The sequence below is a fragment of the Mustela nivalis genome (assembly GCF_964662115.1).
Source record: "Mustela nivalis genome assembly, chromosome: 13".
In the NCBI taxonomy this organism is placed as follows: Eukaryota; Metazoa; Chordata; class Mammalia; order Carnivora; family Mustelidae; genus Mustela; species Mustela nivalis.
Genome location: NC_139032.1, coordinates 70436498 through 70462807, shown reverse-complemented (window position 1 = coordinate 70462807; position 26310 = coordinate 70436498). Strand labels below are relative to the sequence as shown.

At 40.7% G+C, this 26310-nt stretch overlaps 1 protein-coding gene across 2 annotated transcripts in view; it reads left to right on the top strand.

Moving 5' to 3' along the window:
• CTNNAL1 (catenin alpha like 1) overlaps positions 1 to 26310 on the top strand; it is a 59759-nt gene that overhangs the window by 26290 nt on the left and 7159 nt on the right. Inside the window, exons 7-14 of one of the 2 annotated variants that reach the window (XM_082696874.1) lie at positions 3856 to 4056; positions 6642 to 6728; positions 9984 to 10142; positions 11784 to 11876; positions 15650 to 15800; positions 21273 to 21310; positions 23426 to 23476; positions 23568 to 23722. In XM_082696874.1, the coding sequence (XP_082553000.1) occupies positions 3856 to 4056; positions 6642 to 6728; positions 9984 to 10142; positions 11784 to 11876; positions 15650 to 15800; positions 21273 to 21310; positions 23426 to 23476; positions 23568 to 23722 (935 nt within the window). The remainder of the gene's footprint in view (positions 1 to 3855; positions 4057 to 6641; positions 6729 to 9983; positions 10143 to 11783; positions 11877 to 15649; positions 15801 to 21272; positions 21311 to 23425; positions 23477 to 23567; positions 23723 to 26310) is intronic. The other variant, XM_082696875.1, reaches the window with a different exon arrangement.

Below are 26310 nucleotides of genomic sequence, written 5' to 3'. Positions count from 1 at the left end.
TGCTTCACAAAAGCAGATACTTTTCTTCAAGACAGTGCCACTCTGTGTAAACTTAGTATTCGGTAGCATTTGGTTTAGCGTCGTCTGTACAGAGATCGTTGGGCTGGGGTTATAGTAGCTCCCCGGGCCCTGTGTCACTGCATGCTTCGGGAGCCTCCTGTCCTCTGTACAGAAAGGTGTTCCCTGCCCAATCAGCAGTGCTGAGCTTTCCGAGGCTGATGACAGACAGCAAATCATTTCTTTTGGAATCCCTGCTCTTCCCTGAGCTCCACGGTGGAGACTTGGAGACTCTTGTAATAGTAATAGTGTTAATGTTAATTAAAACCTAGAATGGGGATGCCTGGATGGCTCAGTGGGTTAAGCCTCTGCCTTCGGCTCAGGTCATGATCCCAGGGTTCTGGGATCGAGCCCTGCATCGGGCTCTCTGCTCAGCAGGGAGCCTGCTTCCTCCTCTCTCTGCCTGCCTCTCTGCCCACTTGTGATCTCTGTCTGTCAAATAAATAAATAAAATCTTAGAAAAACACAAACAAACCTAGAATGAACACTAATTCATGCTAATGTGTACCGTTGAGCATTTACTCTGTACCAACCCTGTTCTGAATGCTTTACATGTGTGTACCTATAAAATTTTATTGCTGCTCTTGTGTTGAGGAGACTGAGAAATAGAGATTAAGTAATTTGCCAGCAAGGAAGTGCCAGAGTCAGGATTTGAACCCAGGCAGTCTGACACAGAATCCCCACCATTTTTGGGCAGAGCTTCTCATGGGAAGTCAGAGAGCTGGGGAAGGTGCTCTCTGGGTCAGAGCAGGGTCTGACTGAGGAGGACCGTAGGGAGTCATTTTGTACAACCTCTCATTTAACAACTGGGAAGACTAGGGCCCTTGGAAGTCATCTAATAGGCCAGGGCTGCAGCGAGGATAACATCCCTTCCATCTTTTTAACTCCTCCTTAGGTTGGAATATGGGGTGAAAGAAAGTCAAGGAAAGGCCAGTTATTTTTAGGGGTCATTGTCTTCATGAATAGTATCTAATTTAATCATTAACTTCCCTGTTAGGTGGGTACTCTTATCACTGTGTTTCTGAGGAGGAAAGGTGTAGTCCGTGGTGAAACCCTTCTTTAGAACCCGGACTCGCTAATCCCAAAGTCCATGACCTTGCAGTTTGTGCCTGTGGGTTTGCTTGTTGCAGCCGGCCCTGCCCTACATCTCTTCCTGAGGGGAAAGAAGCTACAAAGACCAGTCATTGTTTTGAGAGTTTTTATTACCTAAGGGATTTTAGAGATTATTTTTCTAATCCGTTTTTTTTAATAAAGGCTGAGGGGGGAGATGTTTTCTCAAGGGTTAAAGGACAATTAGGGAAACAAATAGGCCTAGAGCCAAGTCTGTTGCTTTCTGGTTCCAAGTTGGGTTCCAGGTTAACTGCGGCAGTGCTGCGCCTGTAGCTGCTGCCAGCTGCTCTGGACGCTCTGGCTGCTGATCCTTCAGCATCGGGCGTTCTGGAGGACAGAGCTATGAGGAATAGAGACTCTGTCTCCCTGTCACTGGGCATCTTGTCGGCATCTTAACCATTATTACTGGTGGAGAGTATGATCTGTATATGGAAACTGGATCTGTTACTGTGCTCGGCACTGGGAATGTATGGACAAATTTTAGGAAACCGTATAAATGAATGGCTTCTGAAAAAACAACTCTACTCAGTTGCTGTTTAAAAGCATGTGTATGCTCTTTCAAAGGGGAGAACCAAAAACCTTAACATAAATGGTGTGTGGTCAACATCACTGATTTTTATATTGTAATTGTTTCAATTCTAAATTCTCAGATGCTCCTTGTCAGTTCCATACCTGACTTTTATCCATGTTCTTTCCTATTTTTAAAAAAAATGCTGTCTGGGAACCTACGTGGCTCAGTGGGTTGGGCCGCTGCCTTGGGCTCAGGTCACGATCTCAGGGTCCTGGGATCAAGTCCCGCGTCGGGCACTCTGCTCAGCAGGGAGCCTGCTTCCTCCTCTCTCTCTCTGCCTGCCTCTATGCCTACTTGTGATCTCTCTCTGTCAAATAAATAAATAAATAAATAAATAAATAAATAAATAAATAAATCTTTAAAAAAAAAAATGCTGTCTACCTTAAATGGGGTGGTTACTATTACACCTTGGGCCAAGAGGAGAAGAGGAAGCAGGCCCCGCTGTGGCCTCTTGACCCTCCCAAATCTTGGTATTTTCATGGGTCCTGTAAAAATGGGTCAGATGCGAGGATTAACTTGAGTCTATGTTTGTGAAAGGACTTTAAAGTGCTAAACAAATGTAAGCTATTCTTTTTTCTTTTTTAACTTTTTTAAAAAAAGATTTTGTTTATTTATTTGATAGAGACCCAGCAAGAGAGGGAACAGGAATGGGGGGAGTGTGAGAGGGAGAAGCAGGTCCCCTGTTGAGCAGGGAGCCCAGTGTGGGGCTCGATCTCAGGACTCTTGGACCATGATCTGAGCCAAAGGCAGGCGCTTGATAACTGAACCACCCAGGCACCCCTTAACTTTTTTTTTTCCTTAATTTGAGAGAGAGCATGAGAAGGGGTAAGGTCAGAGGGAGAAGTAGACTCCCTGCCGAGCAGGGAGCCTGATGCAGGACTCTATCCTGGGATCCCAGGATCCTGACCTAAACCAAAGGCAGTTGCTGTAAGCTATTTTTTTTTCATTTATTTATTTTCAGCATAACAGTATCATCATTTTTTTTTTAAATTTTATTTGACAGACAGAGATCACAAGCAGGCAGAGAGAGAGGAAGGAAAGCAGGCTCCCTGCTGAGCAGAGAGCCCGATGCGGGGCTCAATCCCAGGACCCTGAGATCATGACCTGAGCCGAAGGCAGAGGGTTAACCCACTGAGCCATCCAGGTGCCCCGTATCATTATTTTTTCACCACACCCAGTGCTCCATGCAATCCGTGCTGTAAGCTATTCTTATCCGCACATTTAGTGTGAGCCAGTCCTGGTCATCACCACCGATTGCCTCTTGGCCCAAGGTATTTTTACAACACCTCACAGGCTGGAGGTTAGATATAGCTGTAGTGTCATAGTGTCAGTTAGACCCCTGAGAGAGAGACGTGCCAGAGAACACATGTCTGTCACATGTGTGGGCAACTCTGAGCACAGGATGGCTGAAGTGACAAGTTGTTTGGGAACTTGGGAGGTGGTGAGACATACTGTCAGGAAGATCTATAAAATCAAGACCCTAGACGATTTGGTGTTATGCGGTAGAAATTTGAGCTTAATTGTATAGGTGGTGAGGAGTTACTTAAAGGGAGGTAGCACTAGCAGAAGCTTTGCATTTCAGAAAGATGATGCTGGTAGAGAGGTGCTGTCTGGTGTACACCAAAATGTTGGGAGATCAATTCGGGGACTTGGAGAGTTTTGCTGAATTAAGGAAGGGAAAACTGGTGCCTTTCCCAGCCCTTCCCTTACCCACATCCTCCACACCCTGGCCCCTGGGCTCAGCACAAGTTCAGATTTGGGTGTAACAAGTCTTTCAGGACTTTGCCTCAGCATTTCACAGATGCAGATTTTCTACCTGCAGACGGGTTCATTTTTCCTGCCGGTTGCTACATGATCATGCTTTTCTGCCTCAGTATTTACTGATTTCATAGGAGTGTTGTGTTGGCAGCTGTTGCAGTGAATCTCTGCGTGGCCGGTGGTGGCTCCTGAGCAATGTGTCCTGGAGAACAGAGTCATCACTGGAGGCTGTATTTCCCCCAAGCCCTCAGACAGGGAAGGAAATTGCTAGCGTCTCTCTGGGCACTGCTGGAAGTTACAGCGTGTTTGGTTAGGTGGGAATATTGACTCATGGAGATGGATATCCTTTTCATTCTCAGATGAATATTGAAGCTCTTCGGGAGAATCTTTATTTTCAGTCGAAAGAGAGTCTTTTTGCGACTCTGGAAGTCATCTTGGAGCGCACCGAGGACTTCACTGATTCTGCCTACACCAGCCACGAGCGCAGGGAACGCATCTTGGAACTGTCAACTCAGGCGAGACTGGACCTGCAGCAGTTACTGTCCGTGTGGATTCAGAGTGTAAGAGCCCTTTTTGTCAGAGTAAACCCTACAGGGTAGCTCTTCCCTAAATCTCTGAGAACCGTGGAAGCTAGCATAATCACCAGGAGTATGAAGGAGGTCTGGAGTGGGGCAGGATGTCTTATCCCTTTTCTCCCTCCCTCTTGGCCCAGAGCATCCTTCCTGTCCTGCGCTCATGGTACTTGACATTTCTAGACCTGTCGTTTCTCAGTTTCTCACCTGGCTTGCTAGCCTGGATTCTGTACCACCGTCACTACCACGAGTTCATCCCGTCATCTCCACTTGTCCAGCAAACTCACCTCTGGAAAATTCCTCCCCCAAATGCTTCTGACCTAGAGGTTCTTGTCCCCTGAGTCTTATTGGCAGAGCCATTCACACGTGTACAGTGCTTAACTCTGAGGACACTGCATTTACACACACAACAATTTATTATATTATTTATTTATTTTTAGAGAAGGAGAGAAGGGTGGGTGGTTAGAGAGGGAGAGAGAGAATCTTAAGTTGGCTCCAAACCCAGTAGGGAGCTTGAGGTGGGGCTCGATCTCACAACCCTGAGATCATGACCTGAGCGCGAATCAAGAGTCAAACACTTAACCAACTGAGCCGCCCAGGCGCCCCTACGGACACAACAGTTTAGACAACCTTTTGAAGTCTAGACGCAGTGAAGACAAGGATAGATCCAGCAAGCAGGTAGAAGATGTTCCACACTTGTACTGATTCCTGGTGTAAGATTTTGAGCAGCCATTCAAAATAGACTGGCATGTATACAGCCTGGGAGGTTATGTGGGCAGGAATGGTAAAGATGGGTAGAGCTGGGGGCACCTGACTGGCTTATGGGAGAGCATGCGACTCTTGATCTTGGTGTCATGAGTTCGAACCCCATATGTGGCATAGAATTTACTTAAAAAATAAAAAAGGGCATCTGCGTGGCTCAGTGGGTTAAGCCTCTGCCTTCGGCTCAGGTCATGATCTCAGGGTCCTGGGATCGAGTCCCGCATCAGGCTCTCTGCTCAGTAGGGAGCCTGCTTCTCTCTCTCTCTCTGCCTGCTTGTCTCTCTCCGTCTACTTGTGATCTCTCTCTGTCAAATAAATTTAAAAAAAAATCCTTAAAAAAAAAGGAGAGCTTGTATCCAGACTCTTGTAGAGAATGGTTACATAATGGAGAGATAGAGGCTTGAGACTCTCGCTCCCACACGGTTTATTTATTTCTTTGACCTAGGTTATGTAAAAAAAAGTATTTAATGTGATTTACAACATAAGCATAGAGGAACAAATCTGGCACCTATGAATAAAAGCTTTGGCAGTAAAGACCGAGGGGTGAATGTGGCTGAGAACAGCAAATGAAGGAGCAGTTGACTTTTGTGTAAAGAGATTGGTTTATGAAGGTAGAGTAGATATAAATCAAGATTTTTCTCCTATTCCTTGGAAGTGCAACAGAGCAAATTGTCATATCAATGGGAAATTAACCTAGAGTAGAGAGTTGTCAGGGCTAAAAACAACATTTTGTGATTACTACGAAATATCTATGTGATATCTAACCGGAAGCATGGATTGTTTCAGTGTTAAATTTTAACCCCAAGCATCAACAGAAGAAGTCAACATAAAGAGGAAATGCTCTCTGTCCGAGTCTGTCAAAACTTAAATTTGCAGTTAGCACCTTTCTCATATTTCACAAGCGCTCAGATCTCTGAGTTGGCATGCCAGATGTATTATTGTTCGTTCATTCATTTTTGTTGTTACTGAGTACGTTTTATATGCCAGGCACCAGAAATCTAAAGGTGAACAAGATAAAATCTTCGCCTGCAAGAATTTTGCAATGGAGAAAAGTGTGGGAAGGGGTCAGACAAGTACAGAAAGTTTTGTAGGTGTCCTAACAGAGGTACAGACTGTGTGTTGCGGCAATTTGAAGGAGAGCAAATTTATATTTAGGGAGATGAATCAAGAAGACTGCTTGAAGATAGTGACATTTGACTTAGATTTATCTGTTCAAAGAACGGAGTACCTACTACCTTCCATTTGCTGTGTCAGGTATTGTGTATTCATGAGTGACCAAAATAAATGTGATCCCAGCCTTCATGGAGCTTACCAGAGCCTAGTGGGGAAGATCAAGTTTAAACAGAAAAAATTAAAAGAGTAAGTATGTAATTGCAAACTAGATTACTTAGAGAAAGATTAGAATGGTAAGAAGAGGGCCTAGTTTATGTGATCTGAAAAGGCCTTTCTGAGAAGGAGACATTTATATAGAGAGTTAAAGGTAAATAGGATTTTAATTTTTAACTCCATTAAGAGCAAAGAGATGAGCATTCTGGGCAGAAGATAAAATAGATTCATTTTAGACATGATAAATTTTTTAAAGAAATGAGATTTTAAAAATTTATCTTATTATAGTTAGAATGGGAAAATATAACTAGAGAGTTAAAATTCTATTTTCCATTCTAACCATAAATAGGTGAATTTTTAAAACCTACTTTTATAATGCACAGAATGATATTAAACATTTATTATAATTTGTAGTTAAATAAAATTGGAATTGCCAGATTAAAAAGATGAGGTAACTATATATATGTATATTTTTTAATTTTTAGCAAAACAAGAAAACAAAAAGTATTGCTGAAGAACTAGAACTTGCTGTATTGAAAATCAGTCACAGTCTCAATGAACTCAAGAAAGAAGTAAGTATAGTTTGAAATTTAGCCCCTTATAAACCTTTGCTAATTTTCATGTGACCTAGTATGTATGAAGTGCATTAGTATTACTATGTCTGTGTGTCTAGAAGATGGTTTTCCGTTTTAAAGCCACTGTTTTTTTCGTGCCATCCTTCTCAAAGCTTGTATGTAGATGTTCATAACACCTTTATTTATGATAGCCCCAAACTAGAAATAGTCTAAGTTTCCATCCACAGAGGAATCGATGAATTAATTTTGGTATGACTATAACAAGTATTATTCAGCAAAGAAGAGAAACAATATGGATACAGGTAATCATGTGGATAAATCACTAAAATGTAACACTGAAAGAGGTCAGACACCAACGAGTGTGTGTTTGTGTGTGAGTGGATGTGTATATATGTAATTCCATTTAGAAGAAATTCTAGAAAAGGCAAAACTAATGTATAGTGATGGAAACCAAATCAGTGGCTGCCTGGGATCAGAAGTTGGGGGATATTTACTACAAGGAGGCATGGGAGAACTTTGGGGGATAAAGGAAATGTATGGAATATTTGATTGTGGTGATGGTTACATAGATATGAATGTCAAAACTCATCACATTGTACCTTTGGTACGTTTTGCTGCATATAAAGTATAACCTTAATGTAATTGATTTTTAAGAATATTGTTTTGGTTGAGATTTCCCTGCTTCCTGCCAAACTGGGCCATCTCTGACTCATTTGATCTCTCTAAAGCAATTGAAAGTCACTGTAAGTCAGATGTTTGCCAACTACAGCCAGGCTGTCTGTTTTAAGTCAAGTTTTGGGAGACATAGTCCTGCCCATGTGCTTACATATTGTCTGCTGTTTTTTCACAACAGCAGAGTTGGGTAGTTGCAGTAGACACTGTGCAGCCTGGAAACCCTAAAATATTTCCTGTGCAGCCCCTTACAGAGTAAGTTTGCCAGTCCATGCTTTAGGTGATGAAACAAAATCTCAGTTCCAAAATTAGAATGAGTTCTCCAATATATAAATTGCTATTTTGATAGTCCTTCAATTAAGGACTTATCCCTGTTCCCCAGCCCCCAGCCACACCCAGGGCTTTTGGGAAAGGTGTGGTCTCTGGTCTCTTTTCACAGCTTTCTGCCCCCCCACCCCTCGCCCTTAGCTTCAGTTCTTGATCTTTGCCAGTGTGGCTCAAGGCCAAAAGAGAAGAGGGGGGGAGGTGGAAAGTTCTTTGAAATTGGTGCCCTTACAGAATGCTTTGGGGTCTGGTAAAGCTGACTTTGTCTCTCCTGGGTGATTGAGTGTGTTCATCAGAGCCCCTCACTGCAACTCCCGGCCACCCTGCTCCTTCTACCCTGGGGTGTGCCTGGAGGTAATGCTCAGAACACACCTGTCAGCAGTCCAGACAGAGCTTCCTTATCTCTAATTCCTTTATTCTTTTATATTTTTGCAGTCAGGGGTTCAAGAGAATGGAATTGGGTTTTGGTTTTCTTTTATAAATTATATACATGATGATTTGTTTCACATCTTACTTAGTATGGACCTCTACTGAAACCTTCGTTTTAACATCTTATTAAACATAGAAGGATGTTATGGTTTTCTTTGGTTTAAAAAAAACAAAAAAGCCTATCCATTTTTTCCAGCCCATTCAACTTTAACTAAATTATTGTTAAAATTTGACTATCAGTATGAGGAGAAAATCCTTTGATAATAGACTGAGCGGCTTTCCACCAGCTTCATTTTCCTAACCTCCGACATGGGTGCAACAACATCAGCCTAGAATGAATTTGTATAAGGATTAAGGCAGACAGTGTCTGTAAAGCCGGGTGGTCAGTTCTTTGCCCAGAGCGGAACTTCGAGCTTATTCACCCTTCCTCCCTTAGGCGTGGTAGTAAGTTGTCTCTAGAACCACTCAGATTTACGTGACTGTGGGCAAGTCACTCAGTCTCTAAGGACCTCTTTCCTAGTCTGTAAAATAAAGGGCTGGCATTAGATATTCTCTAAGGCCCTGATGGTTAAATAAATTTTCTTAAAATTCTTATGTGGCATTTAGTTTCCAAAGGAAAGTACATTTTCATGTCTTTGTTTCTGACTGTAATTATTCTCACTTGATTGCGTGAATGCAGACTACTCTATTGTCAATTTTTTAGAAGGTCCTGTAATTTGAATTGACATTGGATTATTTCCAGGAAAAAAAAAATCACTTCATTCAATAGGCTTCCTTCAAGTCAGATTTTCATTAGGACAGTGGTATTAAAAATGATCTCTTCCTGGAGAACCCCAGAATAACCTGCCTTATCATTTTTTTTTTTTAAACAAAAAGCAGGATGAAACGAAGATTTTGGACTTAATAGTACTCAAAGATATCTGCGGAGAGTAGGCTGTGATTAAAATCCATCCCAAGTCAAATATAGCCTCGGGGTTTGTCTGTCATATATTCTGTGACCTAAGAGTTGGGGAGTAAAGTTCTAGACAGCAACTACAGATGGGCTATAACCCCCTGAGGGAAGGGAGTGTGTCCTATTTGTATGTCCAGCCTCTAGTACAGTGTCTTCCATTATCTGGGTATCTCATAAAATTCTGTTGAATCCCTAACAGATTGACTCTCACATCAAGACCTTTTCAAAAGTCTATTGAAAAATCTTACTGATCATGAACTGCCATTTGCCTTTCCTCGTAGTATCTGAATACCATCCTCTTAATACTGGTGTGTTGCCTACTAACCTCTAGAGTAGTGGGAGCATTTTTTTTTTTAAAGATTTTTATTTATTTGACAGACGGATCACAAGTAGGCAGAGAGGCAGGCAGAGAGAGAGGAAGAGGAGGCAGGCTCCCTGCTGAGCAGAGAGCCCGATGTGAGGCTCGATCCCAGGACCCTGGGATCATGACCTGAGCCGAAGGCAGAGGCTTTAACCACTGAGCCACCCAGGTGCCCCAAAGGGAGCATTTTTTAAGTAAGAGAGCAGCTGTGTGGCCAAGAGTTGGTGAATAGCAGGATAAAAAGGGCCCCGCCACGCCACAGCAGCCGACTGCAGACAACCGTTCTACGCACAAGAGGAAACTCAAAGATGTCCATGTCTCTCCCACCCTGGGAGAACTGACAGGCTCCCCTGTGCTGCGCAGCTTCTGCTGCACACTTTCCTTTCAGTGCACCAAGTGCGGATGCATTGAGGTTGCTCCTTTTTCGTTTTTAAAGTGATTGTGAGGTGCTTGATGACAAAACCGGATTGTTTGTTGTCTTTCTTTCATTACCCTTTACCCCCCACATCTGCAGCTCCATAGGACAGCAACCCAGCTGGCAGCAGATCTGTTAAAATACCACGCCGATCATGTGGTACTAAAAGCATTAAAACTTACTGGAGTAGAAGGAAATTTAGAAGGCTTGGCTGAATATGCGTGTAAACTCTCTGAACAGAAAGAGCAGCTTGTCGAGGTGAGTAATCGGTTCGTTTGTTAAAGAAATTGTGGTTTCATGATAGCTGTATTAGGGGTAGTAACTCAAATATGTTTTTTTGGGTAACTTATATGAGCATTTTCTCTGTCTCCTTTGGAATCTTAAGATATAATATTTATCTGTCTTAACAACAGTCTGACCTCTAAAACAAAACAACAGAAAATGCTGGAACCTGCAGATGCACTTATTAATCTTCTTGTCCTTATTCTCTCAGAGAGGTTAGGCTTTGGAGTAGAGCAGTGCAGACACATTGTATGACCTTGTTTCTATTTGAATCTGTGGGGGTCTCAGCATGAAAGAGATGGCACACTTGAATTAGAATAATTTAAAGAGCCTTTAATAGAAGAGCTGTTTACAACTGAATAGCCACGGTGTGAGGGGAACCGTGGGAGTGCAGTGATTGGGGTTAGTGATAGAGCTGGTACTGCTGATAGGCCCAAATTCATAGGGAGAAGGAGTGGTTACTGGAAACTGGAAGGTCACAGAGTCTTTCAGAAAGCCACCGTGAGAGGTTCTGATTTCAGGACTAGACACAGAGACAGCCCAAGGCAACCCTGCAGGGAAAGAGCATGAGAATAAAGGCCGTTGCTCTGCATTCCTGCTGGTCTGTTGCTGGTCCTTCCCATTGCCCCCACGGAGCTGGAGACCACAAATGTCAGTGTCCCAGGGCATAAAGCAGTTTGGGAAGGAAGGAGAGTGGATGTGGACGGACAGAGAAAAGACATTCAGCCCAGTGTTCCTCCTCTGAACCTCTTCTGTTCTGCCCAGACCTTTCTGGGTGTTACTGGTATTTCACCTGTCACTTTTGCTGTAATTTCAGTTATTAATTGATATTCTAAGCCTGCCACTTACTGAAAACACCAGATATCTCTTAGTAAAAAAATATATACTTAACTTGTGTATAACTTGTGCATATGAGGTATATAGCCAACATGTATGTAAATGCACAGATAGGAACCACAGAGCTGTCTCCATGTTACCTGCTGTGCCTGGCTCACCAAATCGCAAAGACTAGCAGTTAGAGGAGCTCTTAGACTAAGTGGACTAGCTTCCTCTCCGTTACTTGTTTACACATGAAAACTGCTAAGGAGCATTCTTAAAATGACTGTAGATACATCTCTGTTTTAAAATAGATTTGGTGGGGCACCTGGATGGCTCAGTGTGTTAAAGCCTCTGCCTTCAGCTCAGGTCTTGATTCCAGGGTCCTGGGATCGAGCCCTACATCAGGCTCTCCGCTCAGCGGGAAGCTTGCTCCTCTTCCTCTCTCTCTGCCTACCTCTCTGCCTACTTGTGATCTCTGGCTGTCAAATAAATAAATAAAATCTTTAAAACAGATTTGATGATTATGTTTTTTAAAATAGTTTTTTAAAGGTATAATTGACATATAACATCCTGTAAGTTTAAGGTATACACATAATGATCTCATATATATATATTTTGAAATGATCACCACAGTAAATTTGGTTAACATCCATCGCCCTCATATAGTTACAGAAAATCGTTTTTCCTTGTGATGGGAACTTGTAAGACCTAGTCTCTTAGCAACTCTCAAGTATACCAAACAGTACTGTTAACTCCAGTCTTAAGTATTATACCCTCAGTTCAAATGTTGTCTCATAGGTCTGTCGATTGTTACGGCATATATCTGGGACAGAACCTCTTGAAATAACCTGTATACATGCAGAAGAAACATTTCAGGTGACTGGCCAACAGGTATGTATGGTCAATAGCAGGTCATTTCTTTTTATTATGTCTTGTCTGAGTATCATAGCAAATTGTGTGGAAGGAAGATGTACGTGGTTCTGCATAACTCGAGGTCAAATCTCCTGAGAGTAATGAAGAAGGAAATGGCATTGTCATGGACAGTGTGCCAGAACATAGCTGACATTCACACTGATGCTGTTCATCTGTGAAACTGGAGATTGGCCCATTTAATTGATGTCCTGGTTTATATTTGTTTTCAATGAGGCTGTTTGCAGTGCAAGTTGTAATGACATATTTGAAAAGTAATTTACCGGGGCATCTGGCTGGCTTAGGCAGTGGAGTGTGAGTGTACACTCTTGGTCTTGGGGTTGTGATTTCCGGCTCTGCATTGGGTATAGAGATTACTTAAATAAAATCGTAGAGGCACCTGGCTGGCTCAGTGAATTAAGTGTTTGCCTTCGCTCAGGTCATGATCTCAGGGTTCTGGGATCGAACCCCACTTTGGGCTTCCTATTCAGCGGGGAGTCTGCTTCTCCCTCTCCTTCTGCCCGTCTCCTTGACTCATGCTCGCTCTTTCTCTCAAATAAATAAATAAAAACAAAAAAATAAAAATTTTTTAAAGATTTATTTATTTGTCAGAGAGAGAGAGCATAAGCAGCAGGAGCAGCAGACAGAGGGAGAAGCAGGCTTCTTGCTGAGCAGGGAGCCAGATGCAGACCTCAATCGCAGGGCCCTAGGATCATGACCTGAGCTAAAGGCAGACGCTTAACTGACTGAGCAGGAGTCCCCCCAAAATTAAAATCTTTAATTAAAAAAAAAAAAGTTACTGTTATGGACCAAGCCATAAAAATATTTATGTGTTTTGACCTAGGATTCCCAAGGACATAGGGAAAATTAGACAAACAGAAACTAAAGCAATATTTGTTCCCACATTACTTATAATAAGATTCAGTTGGAACCAAAATAGTTCTCTTAAGTTAGGTAAATAGTACATTATGACCTTAGCATGATAATGATAACTAGAATTAGCAACATTGAAAAATATATTGTTAAAATGTTAGATGATAAAAGCAGGATACAGATAGTATACTTACTACAATTGATACTATGTAAAATGTACATAGATAAGAAAATGAGGGATGCTTGGGTGGCACATTCAGTTGAGTATCCAACTCTTGGTTTTGGCTCAGGTCATGGTCTCAGGGTCGTGAGATCAAGCCCCATATTGGGGATTCTCTCTCTTCTTCTCCTTCTGCCCCTCCTGCTCATGCTCCCTCTTGCTCTCTAAAAATAAAAAAATCTTAAAAAAAAATAGAAAATGACTACATGGGAATATGTAGAAATGAAAGTTCTTGAGCTTCTTTGGAAGAATTAGATTTTTTTCTGAATTTTCTGAAATACTACTTTGTCCTTATAATTTTCCAGAACCTTTTAAAAATTGATATCCCATTTAGTACTATCCCTGTCAAATTAATCTAAAGAGAAAAGCGAGGGGCTTCTTTCTTTTTTAGGTTTAAGCTCCAAAATACAATTTACCAGGTGTCCTTAAATGTCGTGCCAAAGGATGATACTCCTAACTGCATTACTAGTAGAGCCCTTGGATTTAGAGTTGAGAACAGCAACACCATAGAGTGGTGGTGGCCTGTGTCCTCCAGCAGAAGCATGTGGAATGTTGGAGGGATGTGTGCTTTCCTGTAGAGAACAGTGTCAAAGGCTTATCATGGAAGGAGGAAGTATACTAGTGATCCTTAGCAATGATCATCTGCTGAACGTTTTATTATAACCAGAGGATCTCTGCTTATTAGGAGAAACCAAGGCTTTAATATTTACATCTCTACTTGAGGTTCATCCTGTTTGCCTTGGGTTTCAATATATTTCATCCGAATTATAAAGAGTTGGACTCCGCTGCCTAGGCATTCAGCTCTTGCTATTCTGAAGCCGTGCTTGCTATGTGGCTGTGATTCTCTGCTTACTGTTTTTAATGTGACAGGGATATTAGGAATAACCACACTTTCTTCCCCAGGATGGTGTTAGAGCCTGTTGGCAACTTCCGTAACCTGAGAAGCGTATTTGTTCCCACAGCCTTAGCTTTTACTCCTAGTCCTTCCCATCTGCTTCGCAAAGGGATCATTTAAGGAAATAGAGCGTGCCTCTGGGATAATTTGTATTTATTTCTGGACATCTCTACTTGAGCTGTGTCCTCCTTATATTTCCTTTAGCATGTTCAGTCCTATCTAGGACATAGCGGAGCAGTTTGTACACCATACAGTGGCTCCTGGCCAAGAGGGGAGTCACCCTGAAATGTAGCCCATGGTTTTCTGGTGAGCCCATATGCCCGTCTTCCCTGAACATGGGGAACCTTGTTTTGCTCATGAAGCTGCCACCTGCTTGTCAAGTCCTGTGCTCGTGTGACTGTGCCCACGCGGTTGGAGCATGTAGCTCTAATTCCCTTAAAAATAGGGTGACGGGGACCATATCAGTCTTCTGAAAGCCCTTCAGTGACTTCCTCTCTCACAGTCCAGTCCAGTCCTAACTGTGTATGTTCCGCATCCCATGGCCTCCGATGACCTTCCTTTTTTTTCATGTCGGTTCAGTCACACTGACCTTGAACATGCTAGAGGTGCTCCCGCCTCATCCCAAACAACTCGCCTTAGGGTTCCTTTGTCTCCCCACCCCCCAGCCTCCTTCAGTTCTCTGCCTTCACATGCCACCTTTTCCGTGACCGCCTAACATCCTCTCTCCTCCTTACCCTGGATTTTTATACATAATTTACAGTATCTGATCATTTACTTGTATGTTTTTTATTATCTTTCTCCCCCCAGTTTTTGTTATTTGTTTTTAAGATTTTATTTATTTATTTGTCAGAGAGAGTGAGCACAGGCAGACAGAGTGGCAGGCAGAGGCAGAGGGAGAAGCAGGCTCCCTGCTGAGCAGGGAGCCCGAGGTGGGACTCCCGTCCTAGGACGCTGGGATCATGACCTGAGCCGAAGGCAGCCACTTAACCAACTGAGCCACCCAGGCGCCCCGTGTCTCCCCCCAGTTTAATGTGAGCTCCACAGAGACAGGCATCTTTATCTGTTTCACTCAACCACATCCCCAGCTCCTGGAACATGGGTACAGTGCCTGGCACAGAGTAGGTGAATGAAGAGCCATGTATCAGTTACTTGTGTCTTGGAGCCTCAGTTTCTCTAGCTGTGTAATGGGAATAATATATTTTGTGTGTTTCCAAAGATTAATACTAATGTATATCAGACCTCTAAGACACTGTCTCTCTAGAAGGTATCTGCCGTGTGCTCGCGGGTGTGTGTGTATGTTACCACTCCTGCCAGTGCCAGTACTACTAGCCGCCTACCACTGTCACTACTCCTACCACTCCCACGCCTCCTACCGCCACCAGCGCCATTACACTGTGGCCCCTGCTGCCACAGCCACTGCCCTGTCTCTTGTGCGACAGTGCACACTATACTCTTTCCAGCCCGACTATAACTCTTTGAATTCTGCTGTGGAAATAACTCTGTTGAAACACTTTTCCTGAAATAAAGACCACCACTCCCTGAATAAAGATTTGTATACGATGATGCATGCTGTTTATTTGTGGATCACATTAAAAAAAAAAAGTTTTGTTCCACGTATCTCCACGTTGGCCAACATGGGGCTTAGGTGTGTAAGGCACTTCATCGTTGTTTGTTGAGTTGAACAGTACAGACTTAAGTTTGGTCTCCAATATAATGTTGAGAGCTCAGATTTTGAAATGGATACCTGTGTTTGTTGTATTTCGTTAGATAATTTCTGCTGCTGAAACATTGACATTGCATCCATCTAGTAAAATTGCTAAAGAAAATCTAGACGTATTTTGTGAAGCTTGGGAATCCCAAATTGGTGACATGTCAACACTGCTAAGAGAAATCAATGACGTGTTTGAAGGAAGACGAGGTGAGAAATGGTCCACATATTTAGATATAGTAATATTTTAATTAGCTCTATTAGTTTTTAATGTCAGACCTCAGTTGCAAAATGAATTATAATAACCCAGTGGGTTATTTTTATAGTAACATATCTTCCACAGAGAAATTGTGAAAATGTTGTGTGCCCTTCTTTATTGTAGTATGTAAGCAGTATGATTTATTGTACAACAGTATAGTAGATGTCTTTGAATTAATATTAATATTCTAGTTTTCCTATTGAAATTCAGTCATTCTATATTTTATCTTAATTGTTCTTTTGTTTTAGTACAAAAGCTCTTCTGTAATAGAATTATTCTCTGATTTAATTCTACTAACTTCATAATGAAATGAATGTAGTTATTTGATTTTTGAATTGCTTTCCTTCCACTTGGATGGAATCTCTTTCTTGATGACTACATAATCTTGGAAAATTTCCTGTGGTGGGTAAGTTCATTGGTATTTCTACAACATGTAGAATAGCACTATACAATGTATAGGAAGACATCATTTTTATTCTTTATTTTAATAACAGGGACTTTTGTTTATTTTCCATTGTATTGTGTGTCCTCTTATTTATATTTATGTGTTTTCATGTATTTTCCCCCTTTGAATGGCTTCTATTAGCATCAAGCATGCTTTTTTTTTTTTAATAAAATGTCCTTAAAGCCACAATAACATCAAATTACACATTTATTTTTGTTGACTTGAACATCTAAACATTTCATATTTTAAAAAATACCTATTTAGGATAATTGCTGATTTGCTTTTTAAAATCAAGAAATTAGATAGACTTTATAAGTATATGCTAATTTGTGAAGTATAATAAATGTTTACCATGCTTTTACATTTAAAGTTTTCTGTGATAGCTAGTCTAAATGGCTAATCCTTTTGATGCTTTTATAAAGTATAAGCATGTGGATTTTCATGTGAGGCAGTTTTCATATATTAAAAGGTAGAGTGATGATGTTGATTCATGTCTGAAGAAGGTCATTTGACTGTAGGATGTGTTTAGGCAATGAAGAAAGTGACTTCCCCATCTTTCTCAGCACGAGCACCCACTACAGATAGATGAGAACTGAAACAGGAAAACCCTGTACTTATGTTTGGGCCACATGGTCTCTGGTTTCTTTTACTCTCAAGCTGGATGTTATTAAAATGGTCTCCTCTTTGGGTTTAGGTAACATATCCTCAAAAAAATCAGGGCTTCTTTAGGGCTTCGTAGGTGGGGAGCTGTTGCCTCCAACACATCCATTGTTGAACTGGAGAAGAATCTTGCTGTTCAGAAGGATCCTTAAGTGGAGTTAACTGAGATGGAGGTGGTTGATTTCTTGTACTTCCTTTCTTTGTCCTGACCTTTATCAGTAAGCTCATAAGAATAGCTTTTCTGACAAAGATGTTCAGCTCTGGGTGAGCAATTATTGATTGGCTTGAGTCCAGTGTCACAGTGTTGTTTTTCCTGTTCTGTACAATTATTACGACAAGCCTGCCTATTACCTTGCACCTGTCCACTACTTTCCATACAAAGGACACAGTGTATTCTTCAGATCCTGATTTCTCTCTGCTACTGTTATAACTCATGTTACAGCTATTATTGAAAAGCCTTTGCTGTATTCTAGCTACCTTTGTTCTGCTCTGAGTATCTTGACTCTCATTACTAGAAGAATTATCAAATATGTTTGCAAGAATCGTTTAACCAACCAATTAAAGCAAATAACATGGTAAGCAATGAGAAAGGGACTCAGAGCTAGGTCATTGTCCCTCTTATCCTGAGACACGCAAATTTCACAATAGGGCCTCCTGGGATTGTTTTGAGAACTCAAAAATCACTACTTGTCTTTCTGCTTTCTCTCTTCATCTATTTCTGCCTTCTTACCAAACCCTCCTGGGAAGCCATGGTCTTTATATTAGAAAGGACCAGATCAGAAAGACTCCACTTTCTCTTAATGGTGAATATGTAGTCATAGAGCTTAGAATTTGAGATTATTTTAGATAACTAAGTGTTGAAAGAAGCCTCCTCTCACAGCTTGGAAATTGTCCTTTAAAGAGGCTGAATTTCTCTTGCTCTGTTTGAACCATCTTAGAATTAGTATGACTAGGCTTCAGTATACAGAGATTACCCAGTGGCTGTGTTCCATAGCTCTGTGCCTAACTTATCACTTGGCAGACTGGATGTATAAGGTGCTGTTTGCGGAAAGGGGAGGCATAGAAGGAGGAACATGCTTGTGGGATAAATATGAGTTAAATAAGAGTTCATATAAATATGAACATGGAGTTCAAAACAAGGGAATGACCTATCCAGACAAGAGATGATGAGATGACGATCGTAGAAATGGAGAAAAAAGGACTGACTGAAGAAGAATTTTGCAGGTCATATTGGTAGGATTTGGTGATTGAGTGTAGAGGTAAGGGAGAGTTTGAGGATGACAACTGGGTTTGGATTAGAATACCCCAGGCCTGCTCCTGTAGTTAGCTCCCAATCACCTATCCTTCAATAGTTAGTGATTCATTTTCAGTGGGTCTAGGACATGATCTTTCTGATCATGCCATGCGGAGCTCCTTCCAGAATCAAAAAAGCTAATTGTGGGAACTTCTAATAGGGAATTATATGGCACATCTTTAGTGAAATAGTGAGACTTTTTTGTCCTTGGGAAATTAGCTTTAGTTCATAGAGATGCAGAAGAGCTCTGGATAGTGAAAATGACAGCAGCATTTCTCAGGTTTTCATAAGAGATCATTTTGGTACCCTCATCAGATGAGAGGGGCTCTTGAGTTTAACCCTGAACTTGGTTTATCTGGAGGGGTAAGGTGAGCAGTAAAGATGGTGCAGTTGTGGTGTTGATTTAGGGAGTATTAAACAAAGGATTTGGGGAGTACTAAAATTATGACAGTGAAAATAGTGCTTTGAAAACAGGTTTTATAATTCAAATATCGACTCTTTTTTTCCCCATTAAAATTCCTGTTTTTCCAGTTACTTCTAATGTTTATAATGTGTTTTCATCAGAGGTAGGAATTGTTTGTTAATGCTACTTCTTGAATTTGATATAAGAGCTAAACATAACTGAGTTAATGTATTTGCTCTTAGAATCAATGATAATAATTAAGCTTGTCTGGAAAAAACAGGTATAAAATTAAGTATAAAATGATTCAGATTAATGATTTTTGGTATCTTTATCAACTTTTAAAAAATGATTATTAAACTTAGCTTAAATTGGAATTGGGGGAAAGAGGAATAACCTTACCTGCATAGCATTTGGGGAAAAGCTATCCTGAAGAATGGTGAGTTTTGCCATTATCCTCAAATATGCAAATCATTGTGAGTTGAACTAAATTGTGGGAATAGGGAACACAGCAAAGTATGTGTAAGACAGTCTTGGGGACTGGAGTGCCATTGATTAACTGGTGGTGGTGATGCTAGTAAACCAGATTATGTAAAGGCCCCTTTTTTCATTGCATTTATTTCTCCCTGCCTTCTGGTTTCTTTAACTGTGTTGTTTCTCAGAGAAGTAAGAGGTACTAAGATAGGTGTTTTTTTGTTTTGTTTTGTTTTTTGTTTTTTCTCTAGGAGACTAAACGTGAGCATTTCAGGGTCACAGGCACTATGGAGTAGTGATATTATGTAGTAGTACCCTTCACAAGGGTAGATAATACAAGATTGCCCACGCCTAAGCTAATTATGCTTAAGTAATGATTATGCTCCTTTCTGCAGCTTATTAAGACCACTTTTTAGGGATATGATGGGCAGCATTTGGACTTTGATTTAAGATATATGATCAATTTTGAGGTTTTAAATGACTTAAAGTCTTCTGTTAATCTTTCACTGCTAAATCAGGCACTTTTTATATCAGGGCTAGGAGACAAGTTATGGAAATAATGTATTTTTTTTAAAGATTTTATTTATTTATTTGACAGACAGAGATCACAAGTAGGCATAGAGACAGGCAGAGAGAGAGGAGGAAACAGGCTTCCCGCTGAGCAGAGAGCCCGATGTGGGGCTCGATCCCAGGATCCCAGGATCATGACCTGAGCCAAAGGCAGAAGTTTCCACCCACAGAGCCATCCAGGCACCCTGAAAATAATGTCTTTAAATTGTTTTTTTCTCTCTCACAATTCTGAGAACAGAAAATCATTAATAAAAGTAACTTACAATTCTGACATTACAAAGAAATGATTTGAACCATAAACCTATTCCCGAGTACCAATGGCTGACCTGTAATGACAATTCATTTTCTAGATCAGCGCTGTTTCACAGAAATGAAGGTGAGCCACATATGTAGTTTAAAGTTTCCTAGGAGACACAAGAGAAACTTAAAAAGAAATAGGTGACATTCATTTCAATGTTTTTTACTTAACCCAATGTATCTGTTTATAATCAATACTTAAAAATTATTAATGAGGTCTTTTCCATTTTTTTCCCCTTTATATTAAATCTTCAAAATCCAGTATGTACTTTGTACTTACAGCAGCACATCACAATTCAGGCTGGTCATGTTTCAGTTGCTCAACAGTCACCATGGCTGGTGGATTCCATATTTAGCAGCACAGCTGTAGGCGAAAACTTAAATATTTGTGAAACAGGCTCACTCTGTTCATGGAACAGTCGTTCTGTAAGAAAGTATATGACTTAGTGTTCTTACACAGTATTTACTTTCATTAGGTGAAACGGTATGAAATTGCTCTTTTTATATTTCAAAAGTGGCTGAATATCAGCAATTTCATATGGTTCTACCTGGTATATTACAGCTGAACAAACTCCCATTCCTTGAAGTCAACAAGCAATTACCGTTCAATCTTCCTGTGAGTTCTTTCCTCTAGTCACAAACTAGGCTTTAAAAACAATCTACCGTCCATTGTAACCTGAGTTCATCCATGATCCAGAAGTTTGAAATGTGAACGCACAGGGTTGCACATCACATGCCTGCTTCCTTCTTTCCTCAGTTCCTGTGCTTCCTGCGGGGGCTGACCCACAGCTGAGAGACTGCTGTTTGGTTTGCTTCATCCTCCTATCTTGTATACTTGAGTTGCTCTCTTTGACAGGAAGAATATTTTAAGAATTTAGCTGTAAATGCTTTGGTTTGATAGTCACAGAAAAGGAAACAAGCACTAATAACCAGTATGGATAAAAGAAGAATCTGGTTTCATCAGAGGCAGCTACTGTAAAAGATTTCACTAGGAATGAAGCTGTTGTAAATATAAGTAAATAGCACTGAGATCCTTGGCCTTTCTGCCGTTACATCCGGGGGAGGGAGACATTCTCCAACCAGGTACCTTAGAGATACAACTGTTGACAACCTTCGTGTTCACCAAATTAGAATTTTGTTTCTGAAACACATGTAATTAATAGACTAAATTACCAAAACTAATATACTAACATTCCTATTTAATAATATTAAAAAGATTAAACGTGAATAATAGAAAATACTCTAATAGAAAATTTGTTTTAAGTTGTATGTGTTATTTGTAGGAGAGAAGTATGGCTACCTGTCACTTCCAAAGCCAATGGTAAGTAGAAGAGTTTTGTACATTATGGAATGTTTTGAACTCAAATTATAAATTTGAGACTGAAACTGATGCATCAGACTGCATTCTAAAATAGTATCCACTAGATGGCCAGCTTGGTGACATGTATGAAGATGGCCTCTGTACTTTTTCAGACTGTTCCCTTTCAGTCTTCATTACATACTTTAATAATAATCACTTGTAAAAGTAAAAATAATGAAAACATAACTGAATTAAAAAAATAATAAGACAGGGTGGGTGTGAAGTTCTAAATAAAATAAACCCTCAAGGGGTGCCTGGGTGGCTCAGTGGGTTAAAGCCTCTGCCTTTGGCTCAAGTCATGATCTCAGGGTCCTGGGATCGAGCCCCACATTGGGCTCTCTGCTCAGCGGGGAGCCTGCTCCCCTGCCCCCCCACGCCTGCTTGTGATCTCTGTCTGTCACATAAATAAATAAAATCTTTTTAAAAAGAAGTAAACCCTCAAAACCTCAAAGCTTATGTCTTAATTGCTTTATCAATTGCTTTCTAGTCTACCAGACAAAGGAAAAAGATACAGATGATGTGACTCTCTGTACAAGGAGGGGCCAGAGAAATCATGGATCATCTGTGTTTTCCCGTGAACATAAGGGGCAGCTTGTACTTGTACATGTGTGTGGCTTTAGAGTTTCCCCACATTCATTGTCTGTCCTATTTCTTCTCTAGTAAGCAGCATTAGAAAATCACAAAAGGGCTTTGTTAAATGAACAAATATAAACTTATGGTTTATAAGTTTATAAATATAAACCATAAGTTTATATTTGCTCATTTAGAGTTGAGAAGAGTTGAGGCTCTTCTGTTCTGCAGTGGAACTGGGGACAGAACAGCTGGTCAGAAGTATCAAGTTGTGGTAATAATAAGGGAAACAAAAAACAAGGAGATACACATATGCCTGGAAGGTATTGATGATGACCTGTTTCTTAAGCTAGGGGGACTAGGTATTTTGTTTTATTATGTTATAGTTTATGCTTTGTGTACATTTACTCAATGTGTATGTGTGTATGTGTGTGCGCGCGCTTATTGTTTGAGTGTTAAAAAAAAAAAAAAAGGCTACTAGCCTCCTGCCCCTTCATATTCACTAGCCCAACCATTCTGGAATTCCTGCCCCAATTAGGGGAGCTCCCACCAGACTTTATATTGAGGGGAATGGAAAACCTGGGCTGCCATCTTCTGAGAGCTTTTGCATATATTTCTCAAAGAAACATTGCTATTGGTAGTGGTGTCTATTTTTTTTTAAAGATTTTATTTATTTATTTGACAGAGAAAGCACACAAGAAGGGGGAGAGGCAGAGGGAGAGAGAGAAGCAGTCTCCCTGCTGAGCAGGGAGCCCAATGAAGGGCTTGATCCCAGAACCCCGAGATCATGACCTGAGCCAAAGGCAGATGCCCCACTGTTGTTCATGGAAATAGGCATCTATGGGCTAGCCTTGTAACCAAACAGCAATGTTTTCACCTCTCCTAGAGGAACCATATTCTGTGTTCTATATAGCTTACACGCAAACAAACTTGCTCTTTCAGAAATAGGGGCCCATCAAATATGTTGACTCACATATGAAGTGCTATATTCTAAGTATAATTTCCTATCCAGCCTGGGGTAGAGGATCAGGAACGGGGATGTCAGTGACACTAGAGTGCTGAAATTTAGCCCTCAACGGGGAAATTGGTTAAAGGAATTGAGCTCCAGAGTCTTAACAGTAGGAACATGTGGAAAACTACATGTAGTGGCTAATTTTATGACATTTCATAAAAATAACTCAATAGAGGGACCAGGAATGTTTGCAGGTGTAATAACTGGACTCTGAGAAGACTGCAGAAGTCTTTAAGTCCTTCTGGTACATGATCTGCTTTCCCTGGTTCTGGGTTCTAACTACTTAACCTGTTCAAAGCTCAACTTACATGCTAGAAGAGTATTTGAAAATAGTTGGTTGTTTCAACTTAATTTAACATAGTTTAAGTATGTTCTGAAAATGTTTAAATTAAAATTTTATTACAGGCAATTTGCTTCATTTTCTATCACTATTGTATTTCCTCACAATTAACCGTAATGCTTTTTAAGATGTCTTAATCTTTTCATTGTCATAGAAGAATAACGCAAACCTGAAATCATTAAAACCAGACAAGCCTGACTCAGAGGTAAGACCTTTTTCCTTTAACAGTCTTACTTCTAATCTTCTTTTACATCAATAATGACAATATTGTGGTGATTAAAATGTGTGTTTTACAGGAGCAAGCCAAGATAGCAAAGCTTGGACTTAAGCTGGGTTTGCTTACCTCTGATGCCAACTGTGAGATCAAGAAATGGGGGGATCAGGAAAATGAGATTGTTCAAAATGGGCGAACCATGTCCAGTATGGCCTATTCTGTGTATTTATTTACCAGGTAAATATAGTTACACTTTGATTCTTTTAAATCAGTTTCATAATAGTCAATGCAAGGGAAGGCTCATTTTATTTTATTTTATTTTTTTAAGATTTTATTTATTTATTTGACAGACAGAGATCACAAGTAGGCAGAGAGGCAGGCAGAGAAAGAGAGGGAAGCAGGCTCCCTGCTGAGCAGAGAGCCCGATGCGGGGCTTGATCCCAGGACCCTGAGACCATGACCCGAGCCAAAGGCAGCGGCTCAATCCACTGAGCCACCCAGGTGCCCCGGGAAAACTCATTTTAATCGTTAATAGGTTAGAGTCAATTTCAAATAGTCTGTAAAAAAGACTAAGTTCTTATGATAATTAAGTGAATGCAACAAGAAGACATTTATATAAATAAGATTTAGATTTAGAAAATAACCAGGTTGTGTCCTGTTCTTTTCCTAATTTTGAAATAATTTTGCATTCTGATTTTTGTCATTCTGTGTATCATTCTCTCTTCCAGCCAGCATCAGTAAGTTTAGAATAACATGCCTTTTAACCCTTTATGCAAGTGATTTATAATTGATTAGATAATACAGATTGATTAGATAATACATTATTAGATAATATTATATAAGATAATTAGATAATTATTAGATAATAATTGATTAGATAATACAGATCAAAGAATAGAACCATGAGGACTACAGCTTTAACAAGGTGCCAGATCTCCATGAATCAGTATTCATTATATAGCAGAGAATTTTCCTAACTTAGTAAACTTAGTAACTTAGTAGTAAACTATACAACCTATGTTCTCTGTCTTGACCACATTATAAGATTCTTACCAAATGCCTCATCGAGGTCCATGTTGATCACATTCTACAATCTTCTATTAAAATGTATATTTAAGGCATAGTAATTCCATGTTGCTAAACATTTATCAGTTATCTGCTCAATAATCTGTTCTAGAATTTTTTCAAGGAATAACTTCAGACTTTTCACTAATTTTCTGAAATTTGTCTTTTTTATTATTGGAAACCTGGAAAATACTTGATATCTCTAATGCTATGGCTCTACTCCTACACCTTTTGATTTTGAAAATATTCTCAGCAGTGGTTCACACCTATAAGTTATTTCAGTATTTTGCAATGTAATCTGTTTCATGTGGAGTCTTTTTTTCTTTCATTTTAAAAAAAAGATTTTATTTATTTATTTGACAGAGAGAGATCACAAGTAGGCAGAGAGAGAGAGAGGAAGAAGCAGGCTCCCCGCTGAGCAAAGAGCCTGTTGGGGACTTAATCACCACCCTAGCCGAAGGCAGAGGCTTAACCCACTTAGCCACCCAGGCGCCCCTCATTTGTTTTTTAAAGACTTATTTCTTTAGTTTTAGAGAAAGAGAGAGAGAGAGAGAACATGCCCTTGTTAACAGGGGGAGGGGCAGAGTGAGAGCGAGTCTGCTGCAAATTCCCCTCTGAGAGCAGAGCCTGCCTGCGGTGGTGCTCGATCTTATGACCTGAGCTGAAGCCAGGAGTCAGTCACCCAACCAACCGAACCATCCAGGCGCCCCTCATCTGGAGTCTTAAGCTCAGTTGAACTAGATAGTGTAAGGGCCTATTTAGCCAGAGCAGCCATTTTGTTGTTTATGCAGTAAAACTTAAAATTGACCCTACCCCCCCTCCCAGGGGAACTTACTTAAAAGCAAGTCCGGGGAAACAAGTCCCAGGGAACAAAACCCAAATATAAGGGTGGGTCAGGTCAGGTGGAGATAACGGCCCGAATGCAGGGATGAGTTGGGTCAGGTGGAGACATCCAATCAGTAGATGGAGCATACTGTCTCCCTAGCTACCAAGGAGTGTGGGCCCCACCTTTTGGGCGCCAATTCTGACCAAGGTGATAGGCTAGTTCAAATAGCTACTATGGGGTGAATTGTAACTCAGTTGGCCACCCGTGTATGACTTAGCATGACTGTGCAGCTTTCTCTGTGTGTTGCAATCTCATTGGCCACCTGTGTGTGGCCAGGCTCAACCACATGGTCTTTGCTCTATGAAAGTTAGTCTGTGAGGCAGGGAGGGGTTGCCCTCTCTGTAAGAGGCGTGGCCCGAACGGTTCGTTTGATTCTTGGTGCTTGGTGGAAATAAAACTTTGCTTGACCTTTGCTTTGTATCAGTCTTGCTCCTTTGACCATGGACCCATTATTGGGGGACCCAACATTGGGGACCCAACAGATAGGACCTCCACAACTCTGTGGGCATTGGGGTTCAATAAATAGCACCCTTTTCCCTACCCAAGTTCTGAAGAAAATGAAAAAATAAGCAAAAGAATAGGCACTGTAATGTTTCTAGTGATAAAGCTATTATTGGATAATGTAGTTTATATCCACTAGCAAGTAGGTTTTTAAAAGTGATCTCCAGAATTCAGAAATCTTCCTCTACAGGGACAGAATGCGTCTCTTAAAATACCTGACAGAGGAGGTGCCTCCTTAAAGGCAGCTTTACTTCCAAGAGAAGAAAGAAAAAGGAAAGGCCTACCACATCCAATTTATTTTCGCAAAGTCACCAGAAAGACTGAAAAGCTAAATAAATGTCCACACTCTTCTCTGGGAAGGAACAAGAGGGAG